Source organism: Indicator indicator, chromosome 24 (genome assembly GCF_027791375.1).
Source record: "Indicator indicator isolate 239-I01 chromosome 24, UM_Iind_1.1, whole genome shotgun sequence".
Taxonomy (NCBI): Eukaryota; Metazoa; Chordata; class Aves; order Piciformes; family Indicatoridae; genus Indicator; species Indicator indicator.
This window is the reverse complement of record NC_072033.1, coordinates 15,636,181-15,660,633: the sequence shown is the minus strand read 5'-3', so window position 1 is coordinate 15,660,633 and position 24,453 is coordinate 15,636,181. Positions and strand designations below refer to the sequence as shown.

At 53.4% G+C, this 24,453-nt stretch overlaps 1 protein-coding gene across 1 annotated transcript; it reads left to right on the top strand.

Moving 5' to 3' along the window:
• The first annotated feature begins 5,432 nt into the window (after nt 1-5,432).
• Nucleotides 5,433-17,494, top strand: TPX2 (TPX2 microtubule nucleation factor). The gene is made up of 17 exons (XM_054391818.1): nt 5,433-5,535; nt 5,802-5,921; nt 6,761-6,884; nt 7,376-7,504; nt 7,996-8,040; nt 8,312-8,434; nt 9,709-9,842; nt 10,558-10,715; nt 11,496-11,667; nt 11,788-11,926; nt 12,482-12,698; nt 12,911-13,009; nt 13,726-13,902; nt 14,054-14,200; nt 15,069-15,180; nt 15,841-16,028; nt 17,182-17,494. Exons 1-17 carry the CDS (start codon nt 5,433-5,435, stop codon nt 17,290-17,292), a joined length of 2,298 nt encoding a protein of 765 aa, XP_054247793.1. The 3' UTR covers nt 17,293-17,494.
• The last annotated feature ends 6,959 nt before the right edge of the window (nt 17,495-24,453 follow it).

Sequence of the window (24,453 nt, the reverse complement as noted above, 5' to 3'; positions counted from 1 at the left end):
TAAGGTCCTTTCCAACCCAAACCATTGCATGATTCTATCACTTCTCCTCTTGCTGTAGGGTTGGGGTGGTCTGTGGAGTTCTCTGTGTGCTCCTCTCTCTCCTGTGTGGAGTTAAAGGCTTTGTCTCCTGTTGTGAGCATTGCATGGTGGAGTAGCAGCTGTTCTGGATCTGAGTTGATGAATTCAGGGTTGATTCTGTGCTGTGAGCATTGAGTGAGGAGCACCTGACAGGGAGGTGGCAGAAGCTGTAAACCCAGCACTGGTTGAAAGCAAAAGCAAGGATGACTTCTCTTAGTGGTTGCTGGCATTGTGCTGGAGGAGTTCAGTGGTGGAACAGCTTCACTTGAGGCTGCGGTGATAGGACCTGGTGGTTTCCAGCCCTTTGTAATGCTCTAATTTATATATTAACCCCTGAAAAGCATCTGGGAATTTCATCTGGATTGCCTTCTCTATAGAAGGGACAAGAAACTCTGGGCTGTAGGACAATACACTGACTTGCTTGGTTAGTGCAGTGCTCTGTGTGCCCAGAGGGTGTTGGATGCCCAGCAGAAGGCACTGGAATTACTGCAGTGTGTTGTCCTTCAGCTTTCTCAGCCTTGGAGAAGCTTCTGTTCTTATTCCTGATAGCCCTGCTTGGATTTTGAGGTTGTGTGGATTTGGATTTACCTGCTGGTGTGACTTGGAATATCCTCTGTGTCTCTGGTCCTATTTTTTAATTTTTCCCCCCTGCTTTCTGATCCTGTTAGGGTTTGGAGTTCAGTGACACCTGTAGCTCCTGCAGCTGCAGTGGTGGACTGTGATAAGGTGGTGTCTCAAGCTGATTCAGGGCTTATCTAATTCCATGCCAAGGTGGCAAGAACCAGCCGATCTTTGCACCTTCCTCTGTCTCTTGCTGGTCCCTGAACCCCCAAATCCTTCTATTCTTTCTTCTTTCTGACCTCTTGCTTCTCACCTCACTGCTGATCCCCAGCACAAAGCCCTGGGAGAGTCCTTTCTCCTGGGCAGTTGGTGCTGTTTTGGCATTGCCTGGTGGCCATCAGCCCATGCTTGGGCAGCTGCTCTGGGAAAAAAAGGTGAATTTGTAATTCTGGTGCACCCTTGGTGCTGAGTTCCACATAGAGCAGCTGGGCCACTGCTGCTTGGATCTTGTTGGAGTTGCTCCTATCCAGCTTTGTCCACCCTAAATGGTTTTGTTTCTGGTAAGAAATGAGCTACATTGAGGGACAAGGGGCTGAGCACATCCGTGATGGAATCCTGTTGGCATTTGCAAGCTAATTGGGATTAGAATGAGGTGTGAAGTTATTCTGAAATACCTCTTAGGCTTGTGGTTGGATCAGGCTTATTCTGGGATAGGAATGCTTGTGCCAATTTAACTTAATCCTTTTTCAAAGCTAACTAAGCTAAAGCAGGCCAAGGCACTCTCCTGGAACGTGCCGAAGTGTAGTTAATCAAAAGCAACCTCATGTGCAGAGGAACTTCTGCTGTCTGCTCCTCTGCATGGACATGGGAACCCTGTGGGGCATGTTTTGATCAGTGAGAGCAGCAAACCAAGACAGAGGGGGAAGATTTTAGTGAGGGCAGCTGCTTTGTTGGAAGGCATTTGGGCTGTTTTGGAAAGCAAGAGGACCTGATCCCCTCCTCCTCCTCTTTCCCCAGCAGTGGGGTGAGCAGCTCCTAGTGAAGCAGGTGAAAGCTGATCCTGCAGAAAGGGGTGAGGGTTCTCCAGGCTGGCTGGTGTCAACACAGGAGGTGATGGATGTGGGGGAGAGCAGGGATATCCCTGCCATGGGTAGGTAGGATTGCAGCGTGCCTGCAGGCATGCTCATGGTGCCTGCTAATTAGGTAATGTCCTGGTTAACGAGGAGAAATTTCTGCACCTCATTTCAAAGGAAAGAGAAGTGGAGAGAGAGGAGTTTTCCATCCTGCCCTAATAGAAGAGTTTATGGTGGTTCTAGCATCAAAGCCATGCCTGGGTGTTTTGAAATGCCCCAGGGGAGTAGGAGGAGGCTGTGCTCAGCTGTGCCTGGCTTGGTTCCAATGAGCATAGAGTCATAGAATGGTTTGGATTGGAAGGGACCTCAAAGATGATCTACTTCCAATCCCCTGCCAGGAACACCTCCCACCAGCCCAGGTTGCTCAAGGCTTCATCCAGCCTGACCTTGAACACCTCCAGGGAAGGGCATCCATCACCTCCCTGAGCAACCTGTGCCAGTGTCTCATCACCCTCACTGTGAAGAATTTCTTCCTAATCTCCAGTCTAAATCTGCCCTCCTCAAGCATATGAGTGATAAATCACCACGAGGTTCCTGGCTGACGGGTGGGAGCTCAGCTTTGAGTGGAGCTGTGGGTGGAGGAGAAAGATGCTGCTCAGAGAACTCCTTCACAGTAAATCCTGTCCCATGCAAGGCTTGGAGGACACTTAGGGGGCTTGAAAATGAGTAGATGTGGCACTGTTTTAGTGGTCATGGAGGTGCGGAGTTAGAAGGTTGGACCTGATGATCTTGGAGATCTTTTCCAACCTTTAATGATTCTATGACTAAAAGAATTCATCTGACTGAAGCAAATCTTCAGTCTTGTGTCTGCTCTGCTCTCACTGGGTTTGTTCTGGGAGGAAGGAGAGTGAGGGACTTGGTGGGGAGGGACAGCAAAGGGCTGCAAAGATGCTTAGGGGACTGGGACATCTCTGCTGGGGCTTTATCATCTGGAGAAGAGCAACCTGAGGGGGATCTCATCAATGCTGATCAATATTTCAAGGGTGGGTGGCAGGAGGATGGGACCAGGCTTTGTTCAGTGGTGCCCAGCAACAGGACAAGGGGTAATAGGCACACACTTGAACAGGAGAAGTTCCACCTGAACATGAGGAGGAGCTTCAGTAATTTAAGGCTGCTGGAGCCCTGGAGCAGGTTGCCCAGAGAGGTGGTGGAGTCTCCATCTTTGGAGAGATTCCAAACCCACCTAGGTGTGTTCCTGTGTGACCTTCTCTGGGTGACCCTGCCCTAGCAGGGGGAGGTTGGACTCAGTGATCTCCTACCATTCTCTGCTTCTGTGAGCTGCTCATCAGCACTGCACCTCCAAACAAACTCTTTCTAGAGACTTGGAATGTGACCCTGTGCCACTGATGCCATCCCTTTCTTTCCGTGACTGACTGTCTGGGAGGGGGAGAGAAGAAGAGGGGAGGTGAGTGGGTGCTGACTCTAGGAAAGAACATGAACTTCACCCAGCAGGGAGCTGCAGCAGTGGCCAGGAGGAGCTGTGAAACACGATGCCTGGAACTGCAGAGGGTGAGGGGAGAATGCAGATGACGCACTTGATAGTTAAAAAGTGGCTTAGTGTTGACAGAAACTTTATCTTGATTAAGGGGGTAGGAAAGCATTTGATTCCTGCCATGTCTTCCAGCTCAGTTACAGTTGGTTTTGGCTCTGATTCTGCTTTTTGCCTTCTTTGGGTCTTCCCCTGACATCTTCAGCCCTGTCGCTGATGTTTCTCTACTGAGATTCTTCCTCTGAACTGTCTCAGTTCTGTGCCAGGCATCTGAAGGCTTCTTTAGGAGGGCAGATTTAGACTGGAGATTAAGAAGAAATTCTTTCTAGTGGGAACAGGTTGCCCAGGGAGGTTGTGGATGCCCCTTCCCTGGAGGTGTTCAAGGCCAGCTTGGATGAGACCTTGAGCAACCTGGGCTGGTGGGAGACGTCCCTGCCCATGGCAGGGCTTGGAAAGGTCCCTTCCAACCCAAACTGTTCTATGGGCTTCAGAAGGGAGGCCTGGTGGTTGTGAGCAGCTGTGCTACCTCTTCAATGCTGCTTTGATTTCTTCTTATCATAGAATGGTTTGGGTTAGAATGCACCTTAAAGATCATCTAGTTCCAACCCCCTGCCGTGGGCAGGGACACCTCCCCTGGAGCAAGTTGCTCACCCCTGATTATTTCCTCTCTAAACCTGCCTGGGCTGCTCTCTGTGTGGTCTGCCTGGACAGATGATTCATGCCAGAGACTTTTTGTGGGTCAAGACTTTGCTGCTTTCGAGTTGGTTGGACTCCTCAAAACAAAGCTCAGGTGGTTTCCTTGGGGAAGGTTTTGGAGCACATCTCTGGGGGCTTTGCCTCACAGCTGTGCAGGGCATCCTAAACCCACGTTTGCAGAAAGGTTCTGTTATGATTTAAGGGTTTAGAACCTCCTTGCTGGCTCCATTCCTGTTCTGTTTGGTTTAATATCATCTGTTGACACAGGGCCTCCTCCTGCTGTCAGTGCTGCACTAATTAACTGTAGGAGATGTTCGTGACATTGTCACAGCTCTTGGTTTGTTTATAGCTTGGCCAGCCCTGGGTAGTGCCACCATGGAATGCAGCAAGAGCCTTCTGACACTGCCCTTCTTCTTACTTTTTATTTTTCCCCAGTAATGATCCTCTGCTGAAGTCTTCCTGCTTTGAAAATCAATTTCCTCTGTAGCAGAGCACGTTTGTGTCACTGGATCTTATTGTAGCGTGTCAGAAGGAGGAAGGCTGCACTTGGCAGTGCTCTGAAGTCAACCTCAGGCTCTAGCTCCATAAATCTGTGCCCTGGTGAGGTAAGAAGCCCTCTTTGTGCCTGAGGAGAGAGGGAAGGAGAAAAGCAATCACTGTCTGGAAAGGCTTTGTCCTTTATGTCCTTTAACAAAAATCTAATTCCAGCAACTGCAGGTACAAAAGCAGACCTTCAAATCTGGATCTTTTTGATAGTTTTGAACCAGCAGTGGTAAAAATCTCCTTAGCTTTGCTCATCAGCAGTAGAACAAAGACCTGCATTGCTTATGAGATCAGACCTCCTGGGCAAAGGCTGTGAGCTACAGGACAGGAATGTAGAACTAGAGAATTGTTTTGGCTGGAAGAGAACTCTAAGGTTATGGAGTCCAACCACCATGGCCCCAAGTGCCATGGCCACAGGTTTCTTGAACACCTCCAAGGATGGTGATTCCACCTCCTCCCTAGGTAGCCTGTTCCAATCCCTGACCACTCTTGCAGCAATGAAATTTTTCCTCATCTCCAGCCTCAGCCTCCCCTGGCACAATTTCAGGCTGTTTTCTCTATATCACTTGACAGTAGGGAGAACAGACCAACCCCTACCTGCCTCCAGCCTCCTTTCAGGGAGCTGTACAGAGCCAGAAGGTCTCTCCTCAGCCTCCTTTTCTCCAGGCTGAACACCCCCAGCTCCCTCAGCTGCTCTTCCCCAGCCCTGTTCTCCACACCCTTCCCCAGCTTCATTGCCCCACTCCAGAGCTCCTCCAGCCCTCAACGTCCTTCTTGGAGTGAGGAGCCCAAAACTGAACACTGTCCTTAGAGACCCTGCAGAGGAGGGGAGGTGGAGGGTGGTTTGGCTGGTGGGTTGGTGTGCCAATGCTGCTTGCCTGCAGGTGTGCAGGAGGAGGAGGAGGAGGCGTGGGGCCGGCACAGGGGTGAAGATGTCTCGCCCTGAATCTCGCTACTCCTTTGATGTCCCAAACCCTTGCATCAACTTTGCCACTCTGAGTGATGATGATGTACAGAACCCAGACTCCTGGTTTGGTGAGTTGCTCCCAGCTCCTCCATTTGTCTTCTCCTTGGCTGAGGGCTTGGCCTGGTCCTCCTTTTGGTCTGTGCCAGTGCATTAGTGGTGGTGTTAACTGCATCCTTCATTGTGGTGGGGGTTGAGTTGGTTTGGTTCTGTGTTTCAGCTTTGATTGTGATCTGTAACTTGAAAGATGACTTTGTTAACATCATAATGAGATCCTGAGGTGGTGTTAACAAGCCCTAATCTAGTGGGGATAGTGAAAGTCTCTCTTTCCTCCCAGACCAAAAAGCCAATCTGGAGAATGTTCCTCCTGGTGAAAATCTGGCCAAGGTCTCACTGAGCAGCCCTGCTCTTACAAAGCCTGATCTTCTGTCCTCTTGCCCATCACAAGAAATAAAAGGTAAGTTGGGCTGTCATGGGGTGGAGACAACAAATCTTACCCTGCTTTTCACTGGAAAAGCAAAACAGCTCCACTCTGGCTTTGGTGGAACCATCTTCACATGGCCTTGTTTAGCAAGGTCTCATCTCATGTGGTTCCACTTTAGTGTTCATCTCTCTGTACAGTGTGGGCAGCAAGTTGCCTACGAGCCAGCAGTGTGCCCTTGTGACCAAGAAGGCCAAGAGTCTCCTGGGGGGCATGAAGAAGAGTGTGGCCAGCAGGACAAGGGAGGTTCTCCTCCCCATCTACTCTGCCCTAGTGAGGACACATCTGGAGTCCTGGGTCTAGTTCTGGGCTCCCCAGTTCATGAGAGGCAGGGAACTGCTGGAGAGAGTCCAGGGGAGGCTCCAAAGCTGCTGAGGGGCCTGGAGCAGCTCTGTGAGGAGCAAAGGCTGAGAGCCCTGGGGCTGAGAGCCTGCAGAAGAGCAGCCCCAGAGGGGATCTGAGCAATGCTCAGCAAGAGCTAAAGGCTGGGGGAGCAAGTGGCTGGGGCTAGACTCTTGTCAGTGGTGCCAAGGGGCACTGGGCACAAAGTGGAAGCCAGGAGGTTCCATGAGGAGTAACTTGTTTGGTGTGAGGGTGCAGAGCCCTGGAGTAGGCTGTCCAGAGAGGTTGTGGAGTCTCCTTCTCTGGAGAGCTTCCAAACCCCCCTGGGCATTGTGCTGCTGGGCAAGCTGCTGTGGGTGCCCTGCTTTAGGAGAGGGTTGGACTGGATGAGCTCCAGAGCTCCCTTTCAACCCCAGCCATGCTGAGATTCTGGGATGTGTGTGCATACATCTGATGTTTGTCACTGTTCTCAGGTGAAAGCCATGGTGAAGATGATGGCCAGGCAAAGGGTGTGCAGTCCAGCACAGTTCCTCCCAACATTGTTGGATCCCTGACGAGCTGGAGAGCTGCTGCTGCTCCTGCAGAGGCCCCTCAGAGGTGAAATACTTGTGCTCAGTTTGCCTGAAGATTGATGACAGGATAACTAAACAGGTTCTTTTCCTCAGGATCTGCTGTTCTTGGGTCATCCTGTGGCTCTGATGTTCTCTGGTGTATGGGGACAGCTGATCTGCTTGCTAAGCTGAAGGGATGGTCTCTAGGGGTGGAAATGTAATGCAGTGTCTCACATACTTGTCAAATGAGACTTAGTAGCAGTAGGAGCTTCTGGAATGTGAGGATATCTGAAACTGGGATGGCTGATAAAGTTTCTTTGTTTATATCTGCCCAAGTGGAGCAGAAATGGTTCTCGACTTAAATGTAGAGGGCTCTGTGCCCTCCTGCACCAAGGAGGGTTGTGGGTGGCTGAGGTCAAACAACCCCTGCTGCATTGGCACTGCTGTGCTAAGCACACAATCAGTGTGGGGCTTAGAGGGGTGCACAGGTGATGTGTGCTCTCAGAGCTAACCTCCCCTCTCTCTCTCCTACTCCAGAGCAGGCAGAAGGCAGGCTGCAAAGCAGAGGAAATCACAACGCAAGCAGCCAGGCAGAGTGGCCGTGGAGAGGAGTGCTGATGCCTTGGCTAATAAGGAAGATGTCCCACCCCCCAAAAAAATGAGGATGTACGTCATCCCACTCCTCCTGCTTGGGGCTGGGAAGGGGGATACAGCTGGTTCTTTGGAAAGAATTTCCAGATGGCTGAGAAGGTTCTCACAGGAAGGTTAGGGGGTGGTGACTGAAACCTGATTCCCCACCCTGCTTTCATAAACAAGAAGTGGCTGCAAGACCTGAAGGAAAGGCTCTGTTTGGAGGGAGAAAGATGAATGGGATAAGCTTGGGTCTCCTAAGCTGCTTCTTCCATGCGCTGTGGCTGTCAGCTAGCTTTAAAATTGGTTTAATGTGTCCATCAAGAAGCCATCAAGCAGGCAGACAGGAGCTATGAGAGCAGCTAAAATATCTCTCAAATTAGCTTAACCACTAAGATATCCCATGGTGATAAGCTGGAGGTCAGGAAATTGAAGTGTGAGCTTTCAAATACTGCCATGAACCACACCACAGCCTCCCTCCTCCAGAAAAGCCCCAGACCCTCAGTAATTCACCTTCCCTTCTGCAGCCTCAGGGTGCCAGGGAGATCTAGACCATTTCTACCTATGGTGAGGTAAGGACAGTCTGGTGTCCATTAGAACCCACCAGGTGTTGGGATGGTGTGCATGGTGGTGAGAGCTGGGGGGCATCTGTCACTTAATCATTGAATGTTCTGGGTTGGAAGGGACCTCCAAAGGTGGTCAAATCCAAGCCCCCCTGCAGTCAGCAGGGACATCCTCCACTAGATCACGTTGCCCAGAGCCCTGTCAAGCCTCACCTTGAATATCTCCAGGGTGGGAGCACAGTGAAGTACAGTGCTTTGTCCTAACAAGTCCTCACCTCAGTTCTAGCAGCAGAGAGAAGCTGACAGAAGGCTCCATGAAGAAAGAGCCCCTGCAGAATGCTGAGCTCTCACCAGGGAGGGGGAAGAGCAAGCTGACCATGCCCTCCACACCAAGGATGCTGAAGTATGTGGCTTTCTTGTGACTTGTCTCTGCTAATCACACTTGCTTTAGGTGACAGCCCTGCCTGGAGAGTTTTCAGCCTCATCTTGGCATGGGCTGGTATCACATTTAGTAAACACAAGGATCCTGACAACAATATCAGGATGAAATATACTTTGCCAGCTGAACCTTTGCAAAGGAAAGCTTTTGCTTTTCATAGAATCCCAGCATGGAGGGGCTGGAAGAGACTTCTGGAGCTCATCCAGTCCAACCCCCTGCTCCAGCAGGGCACCCACAGCAGCTTGCCCAGCAGCACAATGGCCAGGGGGGTTGGAAGCTCTCCAGAGAAGGAGACTCCACAACCTCTCTGGGCAGCCTGCTCCAGGGCTCTGCACCCTCACACCAAACAAGTTTCTCTTCATGGAACCTCCTGGCTTCCAGTTTGTGCCCATTGCCCCTTGGCACCACTGACAAGAGTCTGACCCCAACATTTTGCTGCCCCACAGCTCCTTTAGCTCTTGCTGAGCATTGCTCAGATCCCCTCTGGGGCTGCTCTTCTCCAGGCTCTCAGCCCCAGGGCTCTCAGCCTTTGCTTCTCACAGAGCTGCTCCAGGCCCCTCAGCAGCTTTGGAGCCTCTGCTGGATTCTCTCCAGCAGTTCCCTGTCTCTTGTAAACTGGGGAGCTCAGAACTGGACCCAGGACTCCAGATGTGTTCTCACTAGGGCAGAATAGATAGGGAAGGGAACCTCCCTTGCCCTTCTTGCCTCCCAGGAGACCCTTGGCCTTCTTGGCCATAGGGATACATTGCTGGTTCATGGACAGCTCCAATAGTACTCTCAGGTCCTTCTCCTTGGAGCTGCTTCCCAGCAGGTCAAACCCTTGTCTGTACTGATGCCCTACACTTGCCTTGGTAGAACTTGACGAGGTTCCTCTGCCCCTGCTCTCCAGCCTGTCCAGGGCTTGTGAAAGGCAGCACAGCCTGTTGTGTGTCAGCCTCTCCTCCCAGTGCTGTACCATCAGAGAGTACACTCTGCCCTTTCATCCAGGATCTTTTCACTTGAGGAAGGCATTTGCTTTGTTGGTGGATGAAGCATGCCCACAGCAGCTGGGCTCACCCAGCAGGCTGCTGTTAGCTGCAGGCTTTCTTGACAAAGCCCAAGCAGATCTTTTGTGAGGACTGTGTGCCACTGAGGAGTGCTCCTTCTGCAGCAGCACCAGAGATCAGCCTGTTCCTTTGCACTAACCTGCTAAGAGGGAAGCAGGAAAACACAGCTCAGTGTTTCCTGTGCTTCTGCAGGAGGACCAATCTCTCTGAGAAGCCAAAGAGCACAGAGGAGCAGGAGCTGGAGAAGATGCAGCAGCTGCAACGGGAGGTGATGGAGCTGCGGAAGAAGAATGAGGAATCTCTGAAGGCAGCAATTGCTGGAGCAGGTGGGGTCTGGCTGAACTGCAGCTTGAACCTGGGCTGGACTCCACTGGAGGGTGCTGCACAGAACTGGTCCTTTGAAACCAAACACTCCAGATTAAGTAGCATTGGGGTTTAGGTGGCTTTTAAGGTAGATCAGCTCCTAAACTGCCTGGGAACTGGTTGGGTTTTGTCATGTTTTGGAAGCCCTCATGGATTAGCTCTCCAAAAACTATTGAAGTGATGAGAAATGTCATGGGTTTTTTTTGTCTCAAATCCTTATTCCAGAAGGCTTCACAGATTGCATCAAGTTGGGAGGGACCCTCAAAGGTCATCTTGTCCAACCCCCCTCCAGATCAGGCTGCTCAGGGCCACATCAAGTCTGATCTTGAATGTCTCCAGGGATGGGGTTTCAGCCACATCCCTGGGCAACCTGTTCCAGTATTGCGCCACCCTCACTGTGAAGAACCTGCCCTGCTCCAGTTTCAAACCACTGTCCCTTGTCCTGTCCCCACAGACCCTTCTGAACAGCCACTTCCTGTAGCTTCCCTTCAGGTACTGGGAGGCTTCTCTAAGGTCTCTCTGAAGCCTTCTCCATGCTGAACAGCCCAAACTCTCCCAGCTTGTTCTCACAGAAGAGATGCCCTAGCCCTCTTGATCATCTTCATGGCCTCCTCTGGACCCACTCCAGCAGGTCTAGACCCTGCCAGCTTCCAGACCTTACCTGCTCTTTCTCTTTAGGACAACCCCTGAAGAGATCTGGTGGTCAAGTAACAAAACCACTTGATTTCCACTTCCGCACGGAGGACAGAATTAAGCAGCATGGGGAGAGCCAGCCTGGGAACCAGTACAAGGAAGTGGATTTTGCAGCAGTGCTGAGGAAACATCCTCCTTCCCCGGTGAGAGCCAGAGTGCCTGCCTCCTGCTGTCCCCTTCTCTCTGCTTCTGTCACCCAGTGCTGCTGGGAGCACACACAGAGGGGCTGCGTGGGAGTGATGTGTCCTGCACTCGTGGCTGTTAGCTCACTGTGTGGTCATGAGTCTCTAAAGGGACCTTTTTATTTATAGAATGGGTTGGGTTGGAAGGGACCTTAAAGATCATCCAGTTCTAACCCCTCTGCCATGGGCAGGGACACCTCCCTCCAGTCCAGGTTGCTCAAGGCATCCACATCCTCCCTGGGCAGCCTGTTCCAGTGCCTCACTGGAGAGATGTCCCTGCCTGCTGCAGGGGAGTTGGAGCAGATGACCTCCAGAGAGAGATCCCTTCCAACCCAGGGCATTCTGTGACTCTCTTCCTGAATCACAGAAACATTCAGGTTGGAGAAGCCCCTCAGGATCACCAAGTCCAATCCTTGAACACCTCCAGGGAAGGGTCATCCACAGCCTTCCAGGGCAACCTGTTCCAGTGTCTCCCCACCCTCACTGGAAAGAATTTCTTCCTAATCTCCAGTCTCAATCTGCCTTCCTCAAGCTTCAATCCATTTCCTCTTGTCCTGTCACTACAAGCCCTTGTAAAATTTCCCCTTCACACAGTTCCCAGTATGCCCAGTTTGTCTTCAGCCAGCTGATCTTTACCCTCAGTGTTGCCTTCCTTGCCACAAAGGGCAGGATCTGATGCACGTAATGGAATGCCATCAAATCACCCTGTGTTAAACCATGACTCTGGTCTTTTGTCTCCAGGCAAGACTGCCAAAGGGACCCACTGTCCCCAAACCATTCAATTTGTCCCAAGGAAGCAAAAGGAAACTGGAAGAAGCCACCCCAGAGTACATGTCCCTTGCTGAGCAGGTAGAAGCCTTCCAGAAACGCACTCCCCCACGCTACCACTTGAGGAGCAGGAAATCTGATGAGGGTGAGAGCTGCTGGCTGTGTCCAGGAGAGCAGGAATGATGCTGTGACTGCTTGAGCAGACAGCCAGTGTCTGCCCCAGGCCTTGCCATGACCTGCTGCTCTCTGTGGCTTCCCCTTGCAGGCCCAGCTCCACGGAAGGTGGCCAAGGCTCGGCTTACAAACCCCAAGACCCCACTGCTGCTGACCAAGCAGCGCTTCAGACCTGCCACCTGCAAGACAGCAGCAGAGCTAGAAGCAGAGGAACTAGAAAAAATTCAACAGTAAGTAAAGCTTGCTCCAGTCCTCACAGAGAGAGTGGTCTCACACCTAGAGCCATGGATCACAGCATGCTTTGGGTTGGAGGAGACCTTAAAGATCGAGTCCAACCCAGCGCTGCCAGGGCGCTGCCAACCCATGGCCCCCAGCACCACAGCTCCAGGGCTTTGAAACCCCTCCAGGGATGGGGACTCCACCATTGCCCTGGGCAGCCTGGGCCAGGCCTGGACAACCCTTTTCATGAAACTGTTCCTGATGTCCAACCTAACCCTCCCCTGGGGCAACTTGAGGTCATTTCCTCTTATCTTCTTGCTTGTCCCTTAGGAGAAGAGAGCAATACCCACCTGGTTTCAGCCTTCTTTCAGGGAGCTGTAGAGAGCCAGAAGGTTTCCCCTCAGTCTCCTTTTCTCCAGGCTGAACACCCTCAGTTCCCTCAGCTGCTCCTCCCCAGCCCTGTTCTCCAGACCCTTCCCCAGCTTTTGTGCCCTGAGAAGCTGTTTGCAGGAGGCTCCATCTTGCCATGCCCATGGTGTTGACTTGTCTCTGCCTTTCCTCTGCAGGCACAAATTCAAAGCACGAGAACTTGATCACAAAATCTTTGAGGGTGCACCACTCCTGCCCAAGAAACCCCCTGTGAAGGAGCTCACCCAGCCTGTTGGCTTTGAGTTGGAGATAGAGAAAAGGATCCAGGGGCGTGAGAGTAAGAAGCAGCAGGAGGAAGAGCACTTTGAGTTCCATTCCAGGCCCTGCCCAACAAAAATCCTGGAGGACGTTGTGGTGAGAAGTGAAGGAATACCCAGCCCTGGGAATTAGGATTGAGGTGGCAAGTGGCTTCAAAATGTCTGTAGCTGTGCTGCATTCTGTATTTAGTGATCAGGTTAATGAAGAGCTGCAATGAGTAGATCTAGTGCTGTGTTGGGTTGTTTCTCTGTGGCTTTTCTGCCTGGCACTTAGGCTTGAGTTAACTCTTCCTTGGCTCTTCCTAACAGGGTGTTCCAGAGAAGAAGCCTCTTCCTGTGACAGTCCCCAAGTCTCCAGCCTTCACCTTGAGAAGCAGAACCCGGGCCCCTGTCAAAGAGGAAGTGAAGGTAACTGCTGTCCCCCCACTCTCTGGTTTAGGGTAGCTCCTTCCCTCCTGCCAGGCAGCTCCTTCAGTGATCATCTCTCTTGGTCATTCCCTTCTAACAGTCTAGTTGCTGCTTCTCATCTTAGAGACCAAATTCACATACAAAATGAAATTATTCAAACCTAAGGGCACCGAGTATGCTGAGGGGTTGGTGCTGTGAATGAGGATGTCAGCTCCTAACACTGCATGCAGTCCTCAGCACAGGAAGGACATGGTCTTGGTGGAGAGGGTCCAGAGGAGGGCTACAAAAATGATCAGGGGGCTGGAACATCTCTGCTACAAGGACAGGCTGAGGGAGCTGGAGGTGTTCCGCCTGGAGAAGAGAAGGCTCCAGGCACACCTCAGAGCAGCCTCCCAGTACCTGCAGGGGCTGCAGGAAGGCTGCAGAGGGACTGTGTGCAAAGGCCTGCAGGGACAGGAGCAGGGGCAAGGGTTTGAAATGAGAGCAGAGCAGATTGACATTGGATGTGAGGAACAAGTTGTGCAGCAGGAGGCTGCTGGAACACTGCCACAGGTTGCCCAGGGAGGGAGTTGAGGCCCCATGCCTGAAGCTGTTCAAGGAGAGGCTGGAGAAGGCTGTGAGCAAGCTGCTGTGGTGGAGATGTCCCTGCTGACTGCAGGGGGTTGGACTGGGTGGCCTTTGGAGGTCCCTTCCATCCCAGCCCTTTTTCCCTTCAGGAAAAAGAAGTGGTGCCTGTGATCAAAGCTAACCCCATGCCATACTATGGAGTGCCCTTCAAACCCAAGCTGCCAGAGGCAAGGCACGTGGAAGTTTGCCCCTTCTCTTTTGATGCCCGTGACAAAGAGAGGCAGATCCAAAAAGAGAGAAAAATAGAACAACTGCAGAAGGAAGAGGTAAGGCCAAAAATATCTCCCTTGCATTTCCACTCCTCAAGTACAACAAGCATAGCAGGACTTGCCTCTTGCTGTTGGCAGTTAAACTTCTGAAGCTTCGAGGCTGTGGGGGGAAAAAGGGGCAAGAAATATTTGATGTTGTTTCTTTCAGGTGCCAAAGTTCAAAGCACTGCTTCTGCCTTACTTTGACCAAGTCAAGCTCCCAGAAAAGAAGGTGAAAAACCCAACTCAGCCTGAGCCCTTCAATCTGCAGGTTGATGAGAGGGGAGCTGCCAAGATGCAGAGCTGGAAACAGCAGGTAGGGTTGGAAGGGTGACAGGTTTGGCCAGGCTTAGAGCAGCTCAGTGGAGTTGGGATGGACTTCAGAGAGTGTCCTGTTTGAGCACTAAATTATCCTGACCTTGGCATGAGACTTGTGCCATGGGTTAAGGGTTGGTGGATTTGTTGTTGTGGGTGGGGTTTTTTTCTCTCACTTTATGAGAAGTGAGGGAATTTACCCAGAAGTGCATGAATGCTGTGAGGTACTTTGTGGTGAAGGGGAGGAGCAGCTGAGGGAGTTGAGCCTGGAGAAAAGGAGGCTGAGGGGAGACCTTCTGGCTTTGTACAATTCCCTGAAAGAAGGCTGGAGCTAGGTGGGGATTGGTCTGTTCTCCCAAGGAACAAGTGATAGGACAAGAAGAAATGGCCTTAAGTTGCCCCAGGTTGGCCACAAGGAACAATTTCTTCCCCTTGAGGGTTGTCAAGGCCTGGCCCAGGCTGCCCAGGGCAGTGGTGGAGTCCCCACCCCTGGAGGGGTTTGAAAGCCCTGGAGGTGCTGGGTTAAGGGTTGGACTTGATGATCTTCAAGGTCTCTTCCAACCAAACCAGTTCCATGATCCTAAGCAGCAGCAGGATCCATTTGCCCATCCCTGTGCCCAAGGATTTACTGCCATAAAGTAATCCTCTGCTTCTCTCATGTGAGGTCAGCAGTGGACACCTGAAACTTCCTTCAGGCTATTTTTGGCAGAAGTCACTGGCAGGCAACAAGTGCCCCAACTTTTTGGCTTCAGCATAGTTCTGTATGCAAATCATTTGATCTAACCCACCCTCAGTTTTCAAGCCTGGGGTGGGAGGAGATCTTTTTCTCCTTTGTCTTTCCTGACACTCTCTGCACTCTTCTCTGACAGCTTAAAGAAGACTTGAAAAGGCAGAAGGAGGCAGCCTGTTTTAAAGCTCGTCCCAACACAGTGGTGTACCAGGAGCCTTTTGTGCCCAAAAAGGAAAGCAAGCAGTTATCAGGTGGGGTTCCAAGTGCTTCCTGCCCTGGCTTGGCTGGGAACTCACAACTGATGCCATGAGGTGATGCTCAGCCTGGCTGCTGCCCCTTCTTTATCAGCACAGCCAGTAGTGCCCTGTGCTTAATCAACTAATTCCCTAACAGCTTGTGTCCTGAGGGAGCCAGGGGGGTTTCCTCTCCACTGCCCCCCTCTCCAGCCCTGCCATGACAGCTGTATTTAACAGCCATGCCACAACAGGCAGATGATTGATGTATGGTAACTGGGCCTGAGGGCAGGGAGCATGCCCAGAGCTCCCTGCAGTGACAGCTGGCAGCTCTGCAGCCACTCTCACTCCCTGCTTCCCCTTTCTAATGAGATGGAGGTACCTACACCGAGGGGAGGCAACTCCAGGGAGTGCAGAACCACTCCAAAGCTGATTGTACTAACCCTTGTGTGCTTGCTCCCTCCTGTGAGGACACCCAGGAGGGGCTACCACCACCTGCATTAACACTGCTCATGCCTTGGCATGAAGGTTTTTCTCTTGTCCTGAAGCCTTTGGAGGTACCTACTAACCACCCCTGCGAGCTGAAGCCTCCTGAGGGAGGCTTCTGTTGAACACTAGTGCTGCTCTTCTTCACCTGACTGTCTGCACCAACCTTCTCTCCTCTATTTCTAAACTTAGAGAGCCTTTCTGGTTCTGTAGTTCCTGAAAGCTTTGAGCTGGCAACAGAGAAAAGAGCTAAAGAGAGACAGGAGTTTGAAAAGCTCCTGGCAGACCTCGAAGCCTCAAAGGAGAGGCGCCAGGAGTGGCTCAGGCAGCGGAAAGAGGAGCGTGAAAAGGAAGAGGTTGCTAAGCTAAGGCAAGAACTGGTAAGTGAACAGGGCTGCAAGGTAACCCAAAGGGATGTGTGAAGGGCCTGCGGGAGCTGAAGTCAGTGCTGAGCTGTGGTCAGGCTTGGCCTTTCCAGTTGCCTTCTTGCAAACTGGCTCCTGGTGAACTCCCCAGCTGGTTCTCAAGCAAGGAGCAGGCAGCTCTGCTGCAGGTGGCTGAGTTTTGGAGCTGCACTTGTGGTAGTGCTTGGGGCAGAATGGCTTTGGTAAAATCCACAACCCCAAAGTGCACCAAGTGTGTTCCTGGAGCTCACCCCCACTCCCCAGGCAGTGTGGTGGTCTCGTAGGCACACACCAGCCTTCAGCCCACCACCTGCAGGTTTTCAGCTTCAGTATCACTGCAGCCATTTGTTTCATTTTAGGGGGCTTAGGAGAACCTCCTGAGGTTCAATAAGGCAAAGTGCAAGGTCCTGCACCTGGGTTGGAATAATCCTCATTATCAGTCCAGGCTGGGAGATGATGAGCTTGAGAGCAGCCCTGTGGAAAAGGATTTGGGAGTTGCTGGTGGATGAGAAGCTGAACATGAGCCAGCAGTGAGCTCTTACAGCCCAGAAGGCCAATGGCAGCAGATGGAGGGAGGGGATCCTGCCCCTCTGCTCTGCTGAGACCTTGCCTGCAGGGCTGTGTCCAGCTCTGGAGCCCTCAACACAGGAAGGACATGGACCTGATGGGGAGGGTTCAGAGGAGAGCCTTAAAGATGTTCAGGGGCCTGGACCACCTCTGCTACAAGGACAGGCTGAGGGAGCTGGGATTGTTCAGCCTGGAAAAGAGAAGGCTCTTGGGAGACCTTGGAGCTACAATTCAGTATCTGAAGGGGACCTACAGGCAGGCTGGGGAGGGACTGTTCAGAAGGGGCTGTGGGGATAGGACCAGGGGCAAGGGAGGTTTGGATGGGACACCAGGAGGAAGCTCTGCAGAGTGAAGATGGTGGAACACTGGAACAGGCTGCCCAGAGATGTGGTTGAGACCTGGAATCGTTCCCAAGCAGCCTTGCTGCGGCCCTGGGCAGCCTGAGCCTAGATGGAGGTGTCCCTACTGACCGCAGTAGGGTCAGAGATGATGACCTTGGAGGGTCCCTTCCAACCCTTGCTGATGATTCTGTGTTTTGCCCTTTTTTCTGTGTCTCAAACAGGTCCACAAAGCAAACCCCATCCGCAGGTACCGCAGCCTGGAGGTGAAGCCCAGTGAGCAGCCTCTCACCACGCCCAAGTCTCCCAACTTCTCCGACCGATTCCGCTGCTGACAGAGCAGCAGCAGCCCCCTGCTCATAACAGCAAGGAGGGATCCCATCCCTCTCCATTCCCTCAGCAGGCACAGAGGGAAGAGTTTTTATGTCACTGCTCAGTCTTGGTGCCTGTTCTTGGTTCCTTGTTTTTGTTTTTTTTTTCATTCCTGGGAGTAGTTTTGTCTCTACCTGAGGCAGGTGGCTGAGGAACAGATGGGCAGGCAGTGCCCTCTGGTCTCCATGGCCTTGCTCCACATCTGGGCATCCTGCTCCCTAAAGAAAAAAGCAGGTTTTGATATTGTATGCAGCTATTGTGTACCTGAACTAAATAAACATTCTTAATCTGATGCCTGTCTCCTGCTGGTGGGAGCAAGCCCTGGCTGGCAGAAGGGGTCTTGGTGAACAGACCAAGGTGTTGGTGAACATCCAGACTGTGTCTGGAAGAGCTGGGTTGGCTTGGTGCATTTTAGAATCATAGGAGTGTCAGGCTTGGAAGGGACCTCAAGGATGATCCAGTTCCAATCTCCCTGCCATGGGCAGGGCCACCTCACACTAGAACAGGTTGCTCAGAGCCACATCCAGCCTGGCCTTAAACACCTCCAGAGATGAGGCTTCCACCACCTCCCTGGGCAACCTGTTCCATGGTGAAGAACTTCTTCCTAACATCAAATCTGAATCTACCCATTTCTAGTTTTGCTCCATCTTGGAACCCAGAGCCCATTTCCTGGCAGTAGTGTGGTCAGCAGGAGCAGGGCAGGGCTCATCCTGCTGTACTTGAGCACTGGTGAAGTCACACCTTGAATCCTAGGTTCACTTTGGGGCCCCTCACTCCAAGAAGGACACTGAGGGGATGAAGCAAGTCCAGAGAAGGGCAACCAAGCTGGGGAAGGGTCTGGAGAGCAGGGCTGGGGAGGAGCAGCTGAGGGAGCTGGGGGTGTTCAGCCTGGAGAAAAGGAGGCTGAGGAGAGACCTTCTGGCTCTCTACAGCTCCCTGAAAGGAGGCTGGAGCCAGGTAGGGGTTGGGCTCTTTTTTTGTCAACAGGACAAGAGGAAATGACCTCAAGCTGCCCTAGGGGAGGTTTAGGTTGGACATGAGGAGCAAATTCTTCCCCTTGAGGGTTGCCCAGTCTGCCCAGGGCAGTGATGGAGTCCCCATCCCTGGAAGGCTTTGAGATCCATGGAGCTGTGGTGCTGGGGTCTGTGGTTTGGTGGTGCCCTGGCAGTGCTGGGTTACGGGCTGGGTTTGGATGATCTTGGAGATCTTTTCCAGATGTTCCAATTCTGTGGTTTTAATGCTTGATTTCAAGTCTGTTTCGTAGGCTCTTCGCTCCTGAAGCTCGACTTGTGTGAAGTGCTGCAGCTTCTGCAAGCCAGCCCTGGTTGATGTTTGGATGAGTGGTGGTGTGAATCTTGCCCACACTTGAAAGCAGCTCCCTGTGTCTGTGAGCCCATCCAAGCTGCTGTTTATAGCTGAGCTCATTCTATTTGGGGAACCACTTAACTGGGAAATGACTCTCTGGGAGCTGGCTCCTGCCAGCACCCTCCTCTTGCCCAAAGGCACCAGCTCCCTGTCAGATCAGCAGAGCTAAGAATAGACCCAGGGCTCCAAGGTGCTGGGGGACAAAGCCCTCAGTGCTGTGACAAAGGTGATCTCATCAGGTTTAGATGGAAATTTGGCAGGAATGATTTGATGTGATTTTTTTTTTTTTTTTTCCTTGAGTCTTGGTGTGATTTCTCACCTTGGAAGACTTCTAAGGCCTTTCTTTGGGCTTTGAATAAGAAGTAATTCCAAGGGGTCTGTGTGAGGGGAAGAAGGGAGGAGGGAGACAACCTGCTGACATCTCTGTGTTGCTGTTACCTGCTCTCCTAACTCAGGGGACTCTGTGGTGCTGTCCCAGTAAGGGACCTGCAAGCAGAGGCTGGTGTGGGGTCACCAGAGCTGAGCCAGAAGGAATGAGCAAATCTCCGGTCCAGGCTTGGTGGTGCATGAAGCTGTCTGAGCTGACTTGGCTTCTTCATGGCTGTGATGCCACAGAGCCTTTGGGTCTCCTGCCTTTGTGGCTTTGCTGGAACTGGTGTGAACTGGGCTGCTCCCTGGTGCTGGGGTATTTTGAGCAGATGGGACACAGCATCAATGTGTGCAGACAGGGCCCAGGGTGGCTTGTTTGGGGGTTGTGTTTGCTGGCAGTGCTGAATTTGGATACCACTGGAGGAGTGTTCCTGGAGTGTTCCTGGACTTTTCTACTCAGATCCTCACCTGGGTGGAGGAAAGAAGGGAGCTCAGACTTGTTGGGGTATGGTCGGAGGAACTTGCCGAAGTATCAAGTGATGAGGGGTCAGACAGCAGCCACCTGAGAGACAAAGTCCTCAGAGCCCTGAATTCCAAGGCAAGCAGGAGGGTACCTGAGGATGCAGCTTCTGCAGGACTGCTCAAGCATGCAGTGCTGCAGGGATGTCACTGCAGGACAAGCAGCTGCAGCCCAGCAAGGAGAGGTTTGTGTGGGTGTGCTGAGCTCAGTGCTCCAAGAACTCCAGGCTCTGCCTGCTGGGATTGACAGGAGAAGTCACCCCAGGTAAAATCAGGACTCTAGAGAACCACCCAAGTGAAGGTGTTGTGCAGGTGGCAACTGAGGTGCTGGTGAGCCAGGGGACTGGGGAAGGGTTGTTGGTGGGAAGGGTGAAGAGAGCTCAGAGAATAGGCTCCCTCCTGCCCAAACTGCAGCTTTTCCTTCATCCTTTCTTCATCTTCAGAGGGATGTGGCAGAAGCATGCCCCAGAGGTTGGCTCACTCATGCAGGATGGCTTCAGCTGTGCTTTGGCAGCACTCAGCTGAGGGTGACAGAGCACTCAGCAGCAACAACCTGGCCAAAAATGCTGCTCAGAGGTGATGGTGACAGCCCTGAGGTACAGCTTACAGGGGTGACTGGGAACAGTGGGTGAGTGCTTGAACCTGAGGATCTCAAAGCTCTCTTCCAACCTCAACAGTTCTATGACTGCAGCAGGAGGAGCTGCTAAGCATCCTCAACCTGATCTAGTTGAGGGTTCATAGATTCAAAGAATGGGTTGGGTTGGAAGGGACCTTAAAGATCATCCAGTTCCAACCCCCTGCCATGGGCAGGGACACCTCCCTCCAGTCCAGGTTGCTCAAGGCATCCACATCCTCCCTGGGCAGCCTGTTCCAGTGCCTCACTGGAGAGATGTCCCTGCCTGCTGCAAGGGAGTTGGAGCAGATGACCTCCAGAGAGAGATCCCTTCCAACCCAGGGCCTTCTGTGACTCTCTTCCTGAATCACAGAAACATTCAGATTGGAGAAGCCCCTCAGGATCACCAAGTCCAGCCCAGAACCCTACTCTACAAGGATCACCTCTAAACCATATCCCCAAGCACCACATCCAAACCACCTTCAAACATCTCCAGGGCTGGTGAAAACCAAGCCCTGCATGGACCTCCTTTCCCCTCAGCCTGCCTTCACCCAGCCCCTGTCTCAGTGGAGCTGTTCCCTGTGATCCTCTGGAGGGGGCCATGGCAGGACCCTGAGTGTTTGTGGTCAAGGAACCTTCTGTCACAGCCTGGGGCAGGCAGGGTGTGGGCAGCAGGAGCAGCAAACCTCAAGGGTGAGTCAGGGGAAAGCCTTGAAGGATGATGAGCTGGGGGAGGAATGTGAAGGCCAGCAAGACGAGGAGGCTGCTGAGCTGGGGCAGCTATGGATCCCTGAAGGCTGGATTTCCTTGGCAGCCCTAGAAGGCCTCTGCTGCAGACCCCAGGAAGGGCTCCTGTGCCTCACACCTTATCAGTTCCTTCCCAGTGGTGTCAGTGGCTCTAATAAAAGCTAATTACCTCTGCCCACAGCCTCCCCTGCTCCTCACACACTGCAGAGAGTGCAAGGGAGCTCAGCCTGCCCTGTCCTAGGGGATATCACGGGTTTGGAGATCCTGGGAGTCATCCAGGGCTTCTCTCAGGCTGCTGGGTGGTTACATGTGACCTGGCCTCTTAACGAGGGGGCAAATGATGATGTGCTGGAAAGTGCTTTCCTCTCTAGGAGAAAATGTGTCAAGACAGGTGTCCTGAAGGAGCTGAATGGGGGGGGTGGGGGTGGGGTGTGGGGCAGGCTCCAGTTGAGGTTTCAACAAGGAGATGGTGGCAGGTGGTTTTCCCCAGGCCTAGAAGTGAGAGAATGAGGGTGCAGGAGTGAAGCAGGAGGTTGGGATTTAGCACAGTGCTGTCTGGACACCTGCCTTTAGAGGCAGGGTAGGTTGGCAGTGCAGTAAAATCCATCCTTGCTCAGGAATTGGCAGCATGTTGATGAGTTTTGACTTCTCCACTAGAAGAACTTGATGAGTGTGGGGCTGGAAGGAGAGGGCTGGGGCTGGGCACTAAATCCTCCTCTGGTGCACTTCTGCTGAGCTCAGGCTTGGGCTCATGTGCAGGAGCTGAGCAGGAGAAGTTCCATCTAAACATGAGGAGAAGCTGCTTTAATTTAGGGGTGCTGGAGCAGGCTGCCCAGAGAGGTGATAGAGTCTCCACCTCTAGAGACATTCCAACCACCTGGGGGGGTTCCTGTGTGACCTTCTCAAGGTGACCCTGCCCTGGCAGGGGGGTTAGACTCTATCTTCAGAGGTCCCTTCCAACCCTTACCTTTCTGTGATGTTTTTATGTTGGAGGGCAGCTGAGAGCTACAAGATCTTTTGAGCTGGTGACTGGGATTCTTCTGCAAAGGCTTGAGGATGCTCTCAGAACCAGAGCTTTGGTTCTTGCTGGCCTCTCTGTGGGACGTCTTGCTGGCTACCACCATGGCAAGGGCAGCCTGGGCAGGTCCTTCAACTCCAGTCACAGCTCAGTGCTCCCTGCTGCTGGCAGCCAAATTGCTGTCCTTGAGCTGCTCTGTGGCTCTGGGAGCTCTTTGGGTGGCGGTGCTGGGCTCTGGGAGCTCTTTGGGTGGCGGTGCTGGGGTCTGGGAGCTCTTTGGGTGGCAGTGCTGGGGTCTGGGAGCTCTTTGGGTGGCAGTGCTGGGGTCTGGGAGCTCTTTGGGTGGCGGTGCTGGGGTCTGGGAGCTCTTTGGGTGGCGGTGCTGGGGTCTGGGAGCTCTTTGGGTGGCAGTGCTGGGCTCTGGGAGCTCTTTGGGTGGCAGTGCTGGGGTCTGGGAGCTCTTTGGGTGGCGGTGCTGGGCTCTGGGAGCTCCTTGGGTGGCGGTGCTGGGGTCTGGGAGCTCTTTGGGTGGCGGTGCTGGGGTCTGGGAGCTCTTTGGGTGGCGGTGCTGGGCTCTGGGAGCTCTTTGGGTGGCGGTGCTGGGGTCTGGGAGCTCCTTGGGTGGCAGTGCTGGGGTCTGGGAGCTCTTTGGGTGGCAGTGCTGGGCTCTGGGAGCTCTTTGGGTGGCGGTGCTGGGGTCTGGGAGCTCTTTGGGTGGCGGTGCTGGGCTCTGGGAGCTCTTTGGGTGGCGGTGCTGGGCTCTGGGAGCTCCTTGGGTGGCGGTGCTGGGCTCTGGGAGCTCCTTGGGTGGCGGTGCTGGGCTCTGGGAGCTCCTTGGGTGGCGGTGCTGGGGTCTGGGAGCTCTTTGGGTGGTGGTGCTGGGCTCTGGGAGCTCTTTGGGTGGCGGTGCTGGGCTCTGGGAGCTCTTTGGGTGGCAGTGCTGGGGTCTGGGAGCTCTTTGGGTGGCAGTGCTGGGCTCTGGGAGCTCTTTGGGTGGCGGTGCTGGGCTCTGGGAGCTCTTTGGGTGGCGGTGCTGGGCTCTGGGAGCTCTTTGGGTGGCGGTGCTGGGCTCTGGGAGCTCTTTGGGTGGCGGTGCTGGGCTCTGGGAGCTCCTTGGGTGGCGGTGCTGGGCTCTGGGAGCTCCTTGGGTGGCGGTGCTGGGCTCTGGGAGCTCCTTGGGTGGCGGTGCTGGGGTCTGGGAGCTCTTTGGGTGGCGGTGCTGGGGTCTGGGAGCTCTTTGGGTGGCGGTGCTGGGGTCTGGGAGCTCTTTGGGTGGCGGTGCTGGGGTCTTTCCCCACCTCCTTGATGGGCCTGCTCATGACATGACAGAGCTCATCCAGGGAAGTCCTGGGCACTGCTGGAAGTGGTGAAGCTGCTGCTTGCATGCCTGGGTGGGTCCCCTCAGGGCTGGCTGGTTTGTGTTACAGCAGCATAGCCAGGATTCAGCTGGGGGTGGGGGGAGCTGCTCTGTCCTGCTCCCTGCTCGATTTAGAGAGGTGTAGAGTTCCCTGGGAATCTGGCAGGGCTTGGCTTGTGGTCAGCAGAAAGGTTAAAGTGTGCTGCTAAGTTGTGCCACCCCTGTAGCTAGGGAACAGCGTGCTTGAGCCTGTGCAAGCTGTGCCCAGGACAGGCTGTTTTCCAGCTGCAGCCACTGTAGCCTCTGGCTTCAGTTCCTGAATGGGGAGGAGAAAAAAATAAAACAAAACCCTCACAGCATCAAGAGTATGGTCAGCAGGAGGAGGGAGATTCTCCTTCCCCTCTCCTTTGCACTGGTGAGGCCACAGCTGGAGCACTGTGTGCAGTTCTGGGCTCCCCAGCAGAAGAAGGACCTCAGGGACTTGCTGGAGAGGGGACAGCAAAGGGCTACAGAGATGCTGAGGGGCCTGGAACATCCCTGAGGAGGAAAGGCTGAGAGAATTTGGGCTGTTTAGTGTGGGGAAGAGCAGCCTGAGGGGGATCTCCTCAATGCTGATCAATACTCCAAGGGTGGGTGGCAGGAGGATGGCACCAGGCCTGGTCACTGGACACTGACCCTGACCTTCACTTGAGGGTGTAAGGTTGCAAGTGTCCTGGGAAGGTTGGCTGGGGTCCAGCCTCCTGCTCTCCATGGGGAATTTTATCCCAGCTTCCAGTGGAAGGGGCATGGCAGCAGCACGTAGGCTCCTGCTCCTGGCTCCTTCCACCTGGGGCTTGCTGGGAGTGTGCAGAGCTGCTGGTGGCATGTGCCTGAAGTGGCATTGGTGGCCTCTAGATGCCTGGCAGCTCTCTGCCCTTGGAGGGTGAGGCAATTCCAGACTGTCTGTGGCGATGACAGTTGGTGGGCAGAGTCCCCACTGCCCCAGGCACGTAGTCTGCCTGGGCACTGCTGCCAGCGTGCCCTGCCAGGCTGGGCTGGGGGAGCTCCTGCTTGCCACAGGACTGGTGGCTGGGCTGGCAGTGGTTGACCCGTGTGTGTCATTGTCCCTGGGAGCTGGGGCTGCTGGTGATGCTCCA

What these genes read in the sequence shown, in the direction of transcription:
- TPX2 (XM_054391818.1), top strand. Translation starts at nt 5,433, where the DNA reads ATGTCTCGCCCTGAATCTCGCTACTCCTTTGATGTCCCAAACCCTTGC. An exon ending in TCCACACCAAGGATGCTGAA is followed by an intron (nt 8,435 to 9,708) that starts GTATGTGGCTTT and finishes GTGCTTCTGCAG; the next exon opens with GAGGACCAATCTCTCTGAGA. An exon ending in AAATCCTGGAGGACGTTGTG is followed by an intron (nt 12,699 to 12,910) that starts GTGAGAAGTGAA and finishes TCTTCCTAACAG; the next exon opens with GGTGTTCCAGAGAAGAAGCC.